Source organism: Nicotiana tomentosiformis, chromosome 6 (assembly GCF_000390325.3).
Source record: "Nicotiana tomentosiformis chromosome 6, ASM39032v3, whole genome shotgun sequence".
Classification (NCBI taxonomy): domain Eukaryota; kingdom Viridiplantae; phylum Streptophyta; class Magnoliopsida; order Solanales; family Solanaceae; genus Nicotiana; species Nicotiana tomentosiformis.
In genome coordinates, this window is record NC_090817.1 from 66,857,502 (window position 1) to 66,872,002 (window position 14,501).

The window sequence follows — 14,501 nt, forward strand, 5'->3', positions numbered from 1 at the left end:
TTTACTAAGTTCGGCATTTTATTCAATGGAAAAAACTTTTTGCTTAAGTGTTGTATAAAAATATTCTTTTTTATTTAACTGACAAAGCTTCGGGAATCTTTTCAAATCCGATAGTTTTTGATTCCGGGCATAAACACTTTCGAAATCTACTCTTTATTATGAGGGTTTCATAAGAGAGGCCCCTTATGTTTACGGTTCTCTTGAAGAAGACGTCTCATGTTCATTCCTGCACAAGTATTTGAAGTTTTTGTTAATTTTTAAAAGATAAAATAAACTAACTTACTATTTGGACATGAAATAAGATAAAAATAATAAGACTTTGATTTATTCCCTTTATCTTTAAAAGTAAATTTACATAAATATTCATTTGCTTAAGTAAACAAAACTGCCAATACATGTGGCTAATTTGTACAACTAATTTCTACGGGGATGATCATGCAGTCCCCAGTCCTGATAAGACATTGATCACGGTTCAAACAGTCCCCAGTCTTTGTAACACCTTTAGTGCCTTATCATATATTATCAAACAAAGGAAGTCTTGCATTCGCCGATGACACTTCCTTCGTAGTATGCTTTACATTGTTGTTTCATTAATAGAAATAGCTTGGGGATGGTAAAATAATTTGTTTCCAGATGTTAACGAGCCAAAGATTATTTAACCATCCACAGGTTGTTTGCCATACGAGTTGATCTACACAGAACTGTTTTTGGAAGTCCTGCATTTGCCGACGATCCTTCCTTCGTAGTATGCTTTACATTACTGCCTCATTAAAAACCTTGCGAGAAAAACCCAATTGGGACAAAAACTGATCGAAGAAAAAAAGAGTGCAGCGCATACTTTCAGTACCAGCAAGGATCTTTAGCAATAATACCTTTTGAGGTGGGTCACGTTCCAATTTCTTGAAAATTTGACTCCACTTAATCTTCCAATTCATACGAACTTTTACCGATTATAGCTGAAACCCGGTAAGGGCCTTCCCATGTTGGTCCCAGCTTCTCGGCATTAACTTCCTGAGTACTTTGAGTGACTTTTCTCAGAACCAAATCCCCGACTTTGAAATATCGGAGATTCACTCTGCGGATGTAATACCTTTTCATCCTTTGCTTTTGTGCCACCGTCCTCACATATGCCAGATCCTGGTGCTCTTTAAGTAAATCCAATTTAACTAGCAATGCTTCATTGTTTGCTTCTTCGTTTGCTCGAAAAAAACTCAAGGTTGGTTCCCCCACTTCCACCGGTATCAAAGCCTCTGAATCATATACAAGTGAAAAGGGTGTTTCACCCATGCTCGACTTCGTCGTGGTCCTGTATGCCTATAACACACTCGGTAGCTTATCCGGCCACTTGCCTTTAGCATCCTCTAACTTTTTTTAAGGTTTTAAATAATTACCTTGTTGGTCGACTCCGCTTGTCCATTAGCACTCCGGTGGTATGGTGAAGATGTAATTCATTTTATCTTCAATATTTCCAAAAACTTTGTGACTTTGGAACCTATGAACTGTGGCCCGCTCATGGAATGCTACCCGATACAATATGTTGAACCTTTATCGTCGACTACTCTGCCTTCGGGTCTCATCCAGCGTTGTCCACATGTTGGCAGCCGACGTCGACTACTTGTTGACTCACATCTTACCTGCCTTCAACTCTACGTGTCATCTCTTCATTCATCTAACTGTCACCAACCAATTTTATCGTATACACTAAGTCATTAGTAACTTCTTCACACAAAAAATATTTTGTAAACTCTATGAAATCAAATTGAAATGTTTCTTAAATTTGTGTGTACCCCATGATTTTCTCAAAATCCCTATGTTTATACAGTTTCTATCTTCCCCACATTCATTAACTACACAACGATGATCATTTATCGTCCATACTGGTTAATATAATCTAGCTAGGGTCATGTAAAAAGAATGGGGACGTATAAAAAATATGCACATAGAATAAACTTATACACTTTCTCTACTATCGAACTTCTTCAATATGATAATTGTGTTCCAAACATAAATTTTAATTTATCTTAGTCTTAAGGTAAAATAATTCTTTACTATTACTTGTAACTTATTCCCATGCCCTCTGATTAGCTTGGAAACTTATCAACGATGATCTCTACGCTTTATATCAATATTTAGGTTTATTTCATTGTCTGACTCACAAAATTTAACAAATAGTGTTGTGGTATATTTTTTTATTTGTAATTATATAATAAACTTAACCACAAAAAGACAATAAATTTTCAGCTAAATCGATGCATAAATAATTCAGTAAGTTATAAAATTCTCAAACAACATCTGTAATTTTCAAAGACAATATTCTGACTCAAGCTCGGAGCAAGTAAATCCCTATGCAAGAAAAAAAGATAAATCCCAGAGTGATGGAAATCCTCAGGTAAATCCCCAGAAATTTTTTCTAGGTAAATAAATCAACAGGTAAATCGCTATAAAAGAATTCCCAAGTAATACAACAATAGATAATCCCCAGGTAATTTCCCCATGTATATAAGTCCCCATATAAATCCTCACGAAAATATTCGAAGGTGAAACCCAAATAATATATCCCCAAGTATTTCCCTTGGTACATAAATTCCCTAGTAATTCCCCAAGAAATATTTTTCATGTAAAATTATAGAAAAATAACCCCAGGTAATTCCTTAGAAAAAATAAATCCCCAGGTACATCCCCATGAAATAATCCGCAGCAAACTCCACATGACAATTACCTGGGGAATTTTCTGCCGACTCACAAATAAACAAAAATTATTTTTTTGTTCATCTACCTACAAATTCACCTACGGATAGAGGACTTGCCGATTATTTTTCCATGTAAATTCCCAGGTAATACGTTTGCACCTAATGGCTCCAAAACTACCTGCAGATTTATCGGGGAAAATTAAATTCGTATGTATAATATTCTACAACTTAAGAATTTTAAATTTTGGCAAGAAAATCCGTAGGTAAATCTGGAAATTTAATCCCAAGGTAATTCATCTTTTCTAGTAGTGTATATATATTTGCACGTGGTACGCGCGCAACCTAGTAATATAAAAATATTTCAACCCAGAAACAAAACAGAAATCCTATTATCAAATACCCTCCTGCCACTGGTTTTGTCATCCCTTTTCTATTTATCTTCTCCGCCATTTTTGGTCTTCAGCAACATACATACCAGCAAAACTATCAGATACTTTTTTCCTGGCCAAATATATAGTCAACCCCTTAAACTTGTCACTATTTTTCACTTAGACATCTCAATTGCAGCAGTGATCTATTAGACACTCGAACTATATTCAAACTATGCCTATTGAGCACCTCATGTTGACCTGGCACAAAGTGTGATTCTCACCCAAGTTTGAGCGCGTGAGTGGACTAAATAATGGCGAATGTCTAAAAATTACCTAGCATCTTATTCTCTATCCACACTTATATTCTATCTAATCTTATCTCCGGTTAGTTCCACCATTTTCGACCCCCTGTGTTTTTTTCTTTCTTCTTATTAATACCATTAATTACATGCATTATTTATTATTCGTTCTAGATGTTACGTTTGAACAGCAAAGCACATAAGTTCTCTTATATAGACCAACTAATACAATTTCTTCACATTAAAAAGTGATATTCCTAACTACAACAATGTAAAAGCAGATGAAATTTAAAGAAAGAAACTGTTTAATGCTAATAAACGACATCATAGAACTTGTACGAAGCACCACAAACGCATTCACCCTTGTGGAAAGCACTCAGACACCCCACTCTTCTCATTTTTTCCTCTGTGTATTATTCAACTAAAATTTGAACGCCATTTAAGTTACCTTCAAAACCTAGTATAAAATTGCTAAATAATACCAGAATAAAAATAAAGAAAGAGAAAAACTTAGAGATAAAGACAAACCCGCATCAAGATTTGTGCTTCTCTGATCCTCATAAGCAAGAAATTCAAACCCATGATTGTCAATTTTTGCCCCTAACAGGACTAAGATCGACAACTTCCCCAAACTAATTAACATAGAAGGGAGAAAAAAGTAACATAGAAGGGTGATGAAGACGCAACATGAGGAGAGAGGAAGGAAATCAGAGAAGGGTATATTTTTTGTCTTTCTTTTATTTTTCACATGTTATTCACTGATTCGTTGGTATGCTATTTCTGAGCGATTGACAATCACGCGGTTTATTTTTCTGTGAGAGTTTATGTGAGGTGCTCAATAGACACAATTCCAATATAGAGGTCACAGTTGCAATTGAAGCGTCTAAATGAAAAATAGTGACAAGTGTAACAGACTGTCTATGTATTTGGCCTTTTTCTCTATTTACACATAGGTACTATCATAGCTTGCTGGAAAGAATCTCATAGCTTGTTGGGAAAAAAGACCCAAGCAGATAATTAATATTAATTTTGAGGGCAAGGAGTTCTATGATCATTGTACTCCCGAGAATTTTCTATTTCATATATAGATTAGGGTCTAGTATACTAACTAATTATCTAGCTTCAATTTGCCATTACTATTTTGAGTCCATTCTTTTTTTGCTGTAAAAGAAAACCATATCTTATCTTCAACTATTTTCTTCTTATTACTTTTTTCTCTTTCCTTTTTTAAGAAAATAAAATTTTATGAAAAATGGTGGCAATACAAGGAAGAAGAAGCAGAAGAGTGGGGAGGCAGCGACGAAGGGTGATAGGTAGTATGGAGAGAAGATAAAGAGCTTTTAAGGGGAAAGAAAATATATTATTTTGATTAGCTTAAGATATATTTGCAATATTTTTTTTTTGTTGCAATGTCAGCATTTTGTGTTTAATAGGTATATTTTTAAGTAGAAACGACATCAGGTAGCCTCTTTCAAGGGCTGCTATTTAAGAATTAGCTAGTACGTTTTGGATTTCAATTTTTTTAGTTCAAAAATATCATGAGTTGTCCTGAATTTAAGATTTTTAGTTTAAAATTTTAGGACAAAAAAAGTACTGGCTAATCCTTAAATAACATCCCTGAGAATGGCTATTTGTGCACTTGCCCCCATTTTCAATCATGTTAAAGTGTCTAACAGGAACAAACTCTAGTTAAAGTGTGAAAATAAAAAGTCATGGCAACTTTAAGTGGCCACAAACGTATTAGGCCTAAATCAAAATCAAGTATTCCATTAATTAAATCTTTGATAATGGGCCAAATCGATTTAGATGTTTATAGGCCAAATAAGTAATGTGATACTCTTCATAAAAGTCAATGGGCATCCAATAACTTTCTGGCCCATTATTGTAGCCTATGGCTTATAACTAAGCCCAAAAAGTCAAGCAGTACTTGCTGAAAGAGAACTAGGGTTTTGCAGCCTTATAGCCTCAGCTTCCCCTTCTCCCAAACCCCCCACACCTCGTCCAAAAGCAGCTGCAACATCTCCTTCCCAAGATGGCTGTCGGGTATCTCTCGCCCGCTCCACTTTTTCTAACTCTTATGTCATATTACTGATTTATTTTTATCATTTTGTTTTTTTTTCGATTCTGATGTTACATTCTTGTGCAGTAAGAACAAGAGGATTTCAAAGGGAAAGAAAGGAGGAAAGAAGAAGGCGTAAGTTTTTGAATAATTCTGTTTTAGTTTTTGGGTGTAAATGTCGACGTACTAAATTGGGTGTGGTGAAAATGTGGGCAGGGCGGATCCTTACGCAAAGAAGGACTGGTATGACATAAAGGCACCATCAGTATTTGATATCAAGAACGTTGGCAAGACCCTGGTCACTAGGACTCAGGGTACTAAGGTTTTATTATCTTCCTCATTTTGTACTTCTTTTTTCTCCTGTTATTCTGTTAAGCTTATGCCTGTTGCTTTTGGTTTTGGATTATTTTGGTTATCATTTATAGTAGTTCTGGACTAGTTCATCTCTATACCCGTTTTAGGAGCCTCTTTTTGTTATTTCTTTAGATGGATACGTGAGCATACTAGGAGAGGTAAGATTAAGAACGAAGATATAGGGGGCAAGGTGGGAGTGACTAAGATGGTTCTGGGCTAGGTGGGAGTGAGATGCGAAAGTTTGACAACGATAGATCCAAGGAGAGGTAGAGGTAGGCCAAGGAAGAATAGGGAGATGAGATTAGATAGGACATGACACATATTCAGCTCATCGAAGACATGACCCTAGAGAGGAAAGCATGGAGGTCGAGCTTTAGGGTAGAAAGTTAGTAAGTAGTCGAGCAATTTATCTCTTTTTTGTGGGAGAGCATGGCTATAGTTTAGAGCACCTTATTTGCTCCCTTTTTGCCTTATTATTGTCATTATTATTATTATTATTGTTGTTGTTGTTATTATTATTATTATCTTATTCTTCAAATTTATTACTATTGTTTCTTTTGCTTTGGTTATCTTTACTATTTTTGATGACAATATTTTTTCTTCTTCATTATTTTTCACCTTAGTTTTTTCTATACTCTTGTATTTTTCAAACCTTATTTGAAAATGCTTTTCTTGAGCTGGGGCCTATCGGAAATAATCTATCTACTTCACACAAGGTAGGGGTAAGGTCTGCCTACACCCCCAACCTTCCTAGACCCCATTCGTGGGATCACATTGGGTATTTTGTTGTTGTTGTTGTTGTAGTTGTTATGGCGTACAAGGATAATTAGATAACAAATATATAGGAATGTGATTAATTAATATAAAACAAACTTGAGTGGAGTTTCTAGGCTGCAAACTGGAGTAATTCGGTTGTGAAATGTGGGCGAGCCCATATCTACACCTTGACTTCCCGAATGTTGGGGAAATATAAATGAAGTTGCTGCACAATGGGTTCTATCTCATACGTAGATTTAAAAATTGATGAGATTGTTACGAACTCTAAACATAATGAACAATTGAACATGTAGTTAGCTCTCTAGTTCCTTCCATCTATATGAGCTACATTTTGGATAAAGGTAGAGTGTTGTTCCTAAAAAAATAATAAAGGAAGAGGGCTGTGGTTGGTTCATTGTCAAATAAAACTAGTCAATTTATGATGAGTCCTCTGTTGAATGTGTTAGGACGCAGTATTGGAAGGAAACAGTGTCCAAATCAGTGTGTCATTAAAGGTGCCCGTAAGGCTCAGTCCATGAAGCTTAGTGAGGGTTCTTCAGCTTGCATAAGGAGGCTGCATTCTAGGCCCCTTGGAGCATATATATCTTGAAGAGGGGCACACTAGACAAAATGTAGTTGAGAATTCCATGTATTGATTGTTAAGAAAGCATTATTAATGAGTATATAGGTGATTAGGAATGAGAAATTAGATGTTTCAAAACAAGTCACTGAATATGTACTAGAAACCTAGAACTGTATTTTTTTCATTCAGTGGAACTTTACTATGGCTCTTAATCTTTGATTAATATGAGTTTTCTACTTCATAAATTGGCAGTAGTTTTTTTAATGCCTTTGCTAACATAATTGTTGTTTGTCTTTATACTTATCTATTGATCGATGCACCCCCACGTGTTAATTGCTCCTTATGCTTAAAGCGTCAAAAGATCACTGGCTTTGACCATTTTGAGGCTGCAAATGATGATATTGATGGTTTATGTAATAGACTCGCATACCAACTAGTTTGAAAATGAGGCATAAGCATAGTAGTAGTTTGCTATAGAACATAGATGTGTGGGATTCTAATTTTTAGTCCCTTCACCTTTGATTTGGTTAAACTGTATTTTAACTGTTCCAGGTAGTTTGTAGTCTAGATTGTTTTGGATGACTTTTAACTCCTGAAACCCCCTCTTCATAAAGTATGTGTTTTGCCGATTATGGTCTGATCATCCTATGGTATGGTGGAACTTTTCATCTTTTAAATATAGATGTATATGAATGCAAGTGCAATTTCACTTAAAAAGTGCATTTATCCCCTTGTGCCTCCAGATTGCTTCGGAAGGACTAAAACACAGAGTATTTGAAGTCAGTTTGGCTGATCTTCAGAAGGATGAGGATCAATCTTTCAGGAAGATTCGCTTGAGGGCAGAAGATGTGCAAGGGAAGAATGTCCTCACAAACTTCTGGGTAAGAAGAGATCCGTTTTAGACTATCATTTCTTCATGACTGTAGAATAGCCTTTTCTTTTATGGACTGAATTTTAACTTGCTGTTGAGTAACTTCAGGGAATGGATTTCACAACAGACAAGTTGAGGTCTCTGGTAAAGAAGTGGCAGACATTGATTGAGGCTCATGTGGATGTCAAGACTACAGATAGCTACACTCTCAGGATGTTCTGCATTGCTTTTACAAAGAAACGTCCAAACCAGCAGAAGCGGACATGTTATGCTCAGAGCAGCCAGATCCGTCAGGTTTGTGGTGCTTCTACTTGATCTCACTTATTTAATATTATCTTGCAAGTTCACTTTCAGTTACTTATTGACATGTTTGTTTTATTGTGTTAGATCCGTCGGAAAATGGTTGAGATCATGAGAAACCAAGCAAGTTCCTGTGACCTGAAGGAGTTGGTCGCAAAATTCATCCCCGAGTCAATTGGTAGAGAGATTGAGAAAGCGACTTCAAGCATCTTCCCACTGCAAAATGTTTATATTCGCAAAGTGAAGATCCTTAAGGCCCCAAAATTTGATATTGGCAAGCTGATGGAGGTAAGATCGCATTGTTTTCTGTTTCCGTTCATGACATTGACCACCATGCGTGGATAGTTCAAGTAACATCTGTTTTTGAACCTAATAATGAGAGTCTTCTTTTTACAGGTTCATGGCGACTATTCAGAAGATGTTGGCGTGAAGTTGGATCGACCAGCTGATGAGACCGTTGAGGCAGAACCCGAGATTCCTGGAGCTTAGACTTGTTTGATTTGGATTCTGTCTGAATATGGTGCTTGTCTTCTAAATTTCTGAATTTGTTTTAGTTGAGGTGTGAGGCGCGACCTAACAAAATATTGGATTATCTTTCTTTGGTTACGTTTGATGTTAAACATTCATCAGAAATTAAGATATCGTTTTTATGCTAAGAAATCTTTAAATACTTTATTGGGGGACATAGATTCTTATGCGTACTAGTGAGATATTGGAGCCTAATGATGGTTTTCTATTAAAACGGGCTTCGAGTCTTCAACTAGGCTGATAAAGGAACAGCTGCAGGCTATGATTTATTTTGTGTTGCTGAGATTGTGAGGTTGCAGGAACTGCTATAACTGATGATAGGATTTGAGGGATTAGAGATTGCTATGAAAAGCCATCTAGTCTAGTGAATACACAACAAACGATCTACGAATGTTAATTTTTTTAATGGGCCCTGCAGCTTTATGATGATAAGCTAATTTGCTACAAGAGACAAGCAAAACCCGAATAGCGAATAGTGGCTGCTTGTCTTTTCATTGCTCTTGGTTCAGCGTCTAGGAAAGGTTTCCTTATTTATGTTGCAAGATTTAATAACACTTGTATCCCTACAAGAATAGGGATTTTAGTGTCCCAAAGATTTGTCACTTGTCCAAATCAATCTTAAGCGAAGAATTTCGAGTTATCTTCTGTCACCATCATCAGCCTCCTAGGCCACTAAGCCATAATGATGATTTATCCCAAACCCAAGAACTATAGAACTCACGTGACGTGAGATCATCAAGATGAAAATATTACGTATATATTTTAAAATGTTATTGAAACAAGGGAGTATATTTTAAGACGATGAATTGAAAATTAACAATTTAAACCATTAGTAATAATGATGAAAGAATACATTTTAACATGTTAGTTAATGTTCATTTAATTTGAATTTTACTGAGCGATATTTTGGAACAGAATAGTTGTGATAGACCTATTAATCCAAGTGAAGCCATTGCCTTTCCTTTCTATATTGTCCACCTTTATATTCTTCGACGGTCAAACTGGAAGCAGTCTCACGATATCAATCCAAATAACCTCCCAACTCTGGAAGGAGTAGTACGTTACTGTCTTTCAAACTTTAAGGGCCCATTTAGAATTATCAACAACTATGGGGTGGAGACAGTGATACCACTTGCTAAAATCGTGGGTACAAAGTGTAAAACTTTCCAAGAAGAGGCTTCAGAGGATCCTCTTGCAGGCAGCAATGGAAGCGGAGAAGAGGGTTGCGTCAAGCAAGAAAGCCGAAAATTACAGAGACAAGAAGATGACGAGGAAAGAGGTAACATGAAATAACTTTTGCCCATTTTGCCCAAACACTTCAATTTTTGAAAAGCTAAAAAATACAAACCAATTTATTAACAGTTCAACATACTCCTTTTGTTTTATGAAGGCAGATACTGGAAAAGAAGAGGAAAGTGCAAGAGATAACCAAAGCTGCTGTTTCTAAGAAAGACCCTCTTTCTTCATTTCCATCTTTTCACCATTACAACACAAAGGGTTCGCATTTTTTGTATTTTAATTATATCTATTGATACTGTATTATTTTGGCGAATTGAGAATGTCATAATTCCCTATTAAATGCTTTCTCTTTTTTGTTTCTTTTTTTTTGGGGTGGGGGTGGATGTTGGGGGGGGGGGGGGGAGCTCCCATTGCACCAATGTAGTCAATCTTTTACATAAAATTTTACTCCATCAATTAATGATGGTTATGTGAGTATGTATTTGCACATGATACTAATCTAAGAAACATAACTTTTTTGAATGTTTATGAACTTATATTTGCACTCTATACATATAGTATCATCAAATATGATTAAAATATGTGAAAAATAATGAATTTCATGTATTAAATAAAGCATTTTTAAATTCATAATTCTTGATCAAGGCCAGGAAAACTATGTAATTATAGTCTGTTATAGTTGTTTACTGTTATACTCTATTCAATTTTTGTATGCGTAATGTATAGTTGATTTTGATCACTAGATTTGTCTGTGTACTTGGACTCTGGACGCGGAGATAACCTCTCTTCTTCAGTAAAGCAGTATATTCAAAACCTTCTCAAGGTATCAAACTTGGCTATCTTATTATATTCGAGCTTAGCTGCAACAACAAATCAATGATGATAGGGATATTTCCTCTTTTCTGAAGGTATATGCCTTTTACAGGTGAATATGGAGCCGGCATATGGAACAGAATGGCCTGAAGAAGAGAAAGTAAAGCGCAGGCAGATGGTTTCTTCTGAAGCTCGTTATATATTTGTCTATGAGACCGTAAATGCGGATGCCAACATTATGTTCAAATTATCAAAGAAAGGAAGGAGTAACGCAGACGGTACAGATGATAAGGGTCATCTTGTGGCTTTTGTACATTATCGCTTCACCATCGAGGAAGAAATTCCTGTTCTTTATGTGTATGAATTACAGCTTGAGCACCGTGTTCAGGGGAAGGGGCTGGGAAAGTTCTTAATGCTGCTAATTGAGCTGATTGCTCAGAAGGTGATGGACTAATCTTTCCTCATTCCCATGTATTATAAATATTTGTTGTTTCAGTTTGATTCCTAAAATTATGGTGGTGGAGAAGCTAACATATTAATTTGAAGACACTTAGTCACAGCACTGCTGAAAATTTCTGTAGTATGTTTCTTCACTCATGGAGATACTTGTCTTGCAGTAGAGTGGACATTTTCAAGTGCTAACAAAAGCTATCACTTTGCAGAGCAAAATGAGTGCCGTGGTGCTAACTGTTCAGAAAGCAAACATGACGGCAATGAACTTTTATAGGAATAAGCTAAGGTGATGTATCAATATGTTAGATTAGTATTTTATTTCCATTTAGCAGATGCCGTTTACATGATGATGGTATTGAAGTATCAATATATGAAGCAACAAAATTATAATAACCTTAGGTAGCTACACTTTGAGTATAAGTAAATCATACTTTTTTACTTTTATAGAAAACTATAGTATTCATCCTCTTTTTTTATGCATCACTGCATGTACCAATAATCAAATTCACTGTCATCTGGAATCAATATTTATCATTAAGTGGTTCCATATGTAAAATTCGCCAAAAGATATATCCTCTTTAATCGAACATTGCTTGTCATATCTTGGCAAAAGATGTGGGGTATCATGCTAAAGGGGAAGACGCTAACAGAAAAATTCTTGAAGTTTCAGGAGATTTCTGTATCTTTGACTCTTGCTTGTTGGAATGAACATATAAATATACAACAAAATTATTTTACGGTTAACTATTCCAAACTGATGTATTGGACATGCTTATATATGTTTTGGATGACTCAACAAGTCAAAAATACCAATGGCCTGTTACTTAATCTACTTCCAGTGTCTCTTCCTCTCATTATTAGATAACCGATGCTTATCTCTAACCTGAAATATACCAATGGCCTGTTACCATAACTCTTGTACGTCAATGTTCTGCAGGTACCTGATATCTATCATGTCACCTTCACAGGTAGATCGACTGTCTGCAAAAATTCAGTTTTCATCACAATTTGCTTAAGCTTTACATTCTTCTTGTTTGGTACTGCAGATGGGGCTACAGTCCAATTATGAGATTCTTTGCAAGTCATTTAATTATGAAGCTAAAGCTGTACTAGAGGTGTGCAATCCCTTTTTCCTTGTATTAAATATCAAACTCTCGAATAAGATTGACATCTCATATGCACTCAAAATTCTCCAAGAATTCATGCATTTTACTGTATCAACTTGTAATGCCTAAATTCTATTGTAGGAGTATTATGCCAAAATTTTCTAAGAAGTTGTTGCCTCATTTAATCAGTTACTAGACACTCATGTGGATTAAATCTGAATACATGTAAAACTACTGAATGACGCAGATGAAATTTCTCAAATGGAACAAACTACAATCTATGTTATGGTCAAGGTTCCAGTTCTGTAATTTCTTTTCGGTTCAACGATCGAAGATTCTCTTTTTCTCTCTTGGTGATGTTGTTTTGTCATATGTATGGCCACTGGTTCATTTCCATGAAATGCACAGTGTTATCCTATTGGATAGATGAAGTGCACAATCATTTAGGATTATAGGCGCAATTTCCTGACAAATTATCTATTTTTTTTCTCTCTAAAATCTCTGTCCAATGAAGGGGTGAAGATAACTGAGTACAAGGTGATTCAAAATCCGTCCTGCGAAGCATCTTACAAAGTTCTAGCATGTCAGCTTGACGATAATGAAACCTGTGAAGAGGTAGCATAATGTGAATTATCTAATAGAAATTGCAGAGCGAATGGTTGCTAAAGTAGCATTATGTTCTAGTTCTCTTATTGATCTCCGATCATAATTGATTATCAGGCCTTAAGCATTTTTCAGTCAATTATTCGGTGTATTTGCCGAACATAACAACTTGTACTATTTATTCTTCATCAGGACCATCACTGTCTTTATGTTCTTTATATATGCTTGCCTTTTGCTGTTTCCATGCATTGTGATACTTTTCTTTAAAGCTTTTCCTGTATAGTCCACATCTGGGGCCAAATAGCGTATCGAGCATAAAAGCCTCTATTGAATAACACGCCTTTTGAAGGAAAACTACAATTACGTTTGTGCCATTGCTTGAATCTTGTTCATTGAATGATAACATTGAACTGTTGATTTCTATAACAGGTTTGCGCCACTTGAAAGAACGAGCATAATCATATAGTAGAAGATACTTCTAGTTACTTGGTCTTCTGTGGCATCTTCCTTATTAACAAGGACGACTATTTTTGCAGCGTGCTTCTATCAGAAGTACCGCAAAGCATTTCTTTGGTATTCGTCGAAGCCAATCCCCCATGCAAGGTGCCCTTAGTTGAGAATGGCTTGTGGTAATAGTATGATAAATATATATATATATATATATATATATATATATATATATATATATATATACACACACACACATTTATCAGTTAAGTGATATGTATGCTTACGTGACTGATGGCTGAGATCCTATCCTCACTCGTTGATTGAGCAAAAAATATGGAGTAATAACAAAGAGACATCCAGAGGAGTAGAGGCCGTACTTCGAATCGCAATATCCAAATTCAAATATCAGTGGCTCCATTGACAAATGCAGATGTAAAGTAAAACTAGCTAGTGTAGATGCACCCACTCTCTCCGACTCAACCCACTATCTCCGACTCAAGTTGTATATATAGTTAGAGATGGATCACGCCGAATTTATTGTCACAAAGAAGTAGCCCATGCGATGGTGTGCATTCACTGGACTAAAATCTTTGATTTGCCTGTGCTAATTGAAGTTTTTCTACTACCATATGAACTAGAGTTTAATATATATATATATATATATATATATATATATATATATATGTATAGACGGATAGTATGAAAGTATGCTTTATTTTCAAGATTACAAATTTCAGCTTTTATGGAGGGATATATATAGATATCTTCTGGTGACTTGATATTACAAAATAATTTATCATTGTATATAAGTTAAACTCTTAAGACTATAATTTTTTTTTTTTAAGGGAGAAACGGTCAACCGCTTCAATATAATTCAACGCTTACCAAGAGGCAGGGGCATCCAAAAAAATCAAATGAAAGGAGAGCCACAGCCACCCTTAATTTCATAAAACAAGTAGGAGCCAAATATGGTCCAAAAGCCAAGCTAAGGGGAAAAGCAATTAAGGACAGCCCTTGAATTCTTTG

General features: G+C 35.6%; 2 protein-coding genes across 8 annotated transcripts; both read left to right on the forward strand.

Moving 5' to 3' along the window:
* The first annotated feature begins 5,254 nt into the window (after positions 1-5,254).
* Positions 5,255-8,943, forward strand: LOC104110266 (small ribosomal subunit protein eS1-like). The gene is made up of 7 exons (XM_009619716.4): positions 5,255-5,403; positions 5,507-5,554; positions 5,636-5,741; positions 7,856-7,993; positions 8,092-8,277; positions 8,371-8,571; positions 8,680-8,943. The coding sequence occupies exons 1-7, from the start codon at positions 5,393-5,395 to the stop codon at positions 8,770-8,772; spliced, it is 783 nt and encodes a 260-aa protein (XP_009618011.1). The 5' UTR covers positions 5,255-5,392; the 3' UTR covers positions 8,773-8,943.
* A 770-nt stretch (positions 8,944-9,713) lies between these two features.
* LOC104110267 (uncharacterized) lies at positions 9,714-13,666 on the forward strand. 7 transcript variants are annotated; one of them, XM_018775642.3, is made up of 8 exons: positions 9,714-10,090; positions 10,202-10,308; positions 10,794-10,873; positions 10,959-11,305; positions 11,526-11,602; positions 12,254-12,284; positions 12,363-12,431; positions 12,670-13,267. In XM_018775642.3, exons 4-8 carry the CDS (start codon positions 10,982-10,984, stop codon positions 12,850-12,852), a joined length of 684 nt encoding a protein of 227 aa, XP_018631158.1. In that variant the 5' UTR covers positions 9,714-10,090; positions 10,202-10,308; positions 10,794-10,873; positions 10,959-10,981; the 3' UTR covers positions 12,853-13,267. The 7 variants fall into 7 exon arrangements, with proteins under 7 accessions (XP_018631158.1, XP_009618012.1, XP_018631156.1 ...); XM_009619717.4 differs by having other exon boundaries at positions 9,727-10,090; positions 10,206-10,308; positions 10,976-11,305; XM_009619718.4 differs by having other exon boundaries at positions 9,736-10,090; positions 10,206-10,308; positions 10,976-11,305; positions 12,945-13,267.
* The last annotated feature ends 835 nt before the right edge of the window (positions 13,667-14,501 follow it).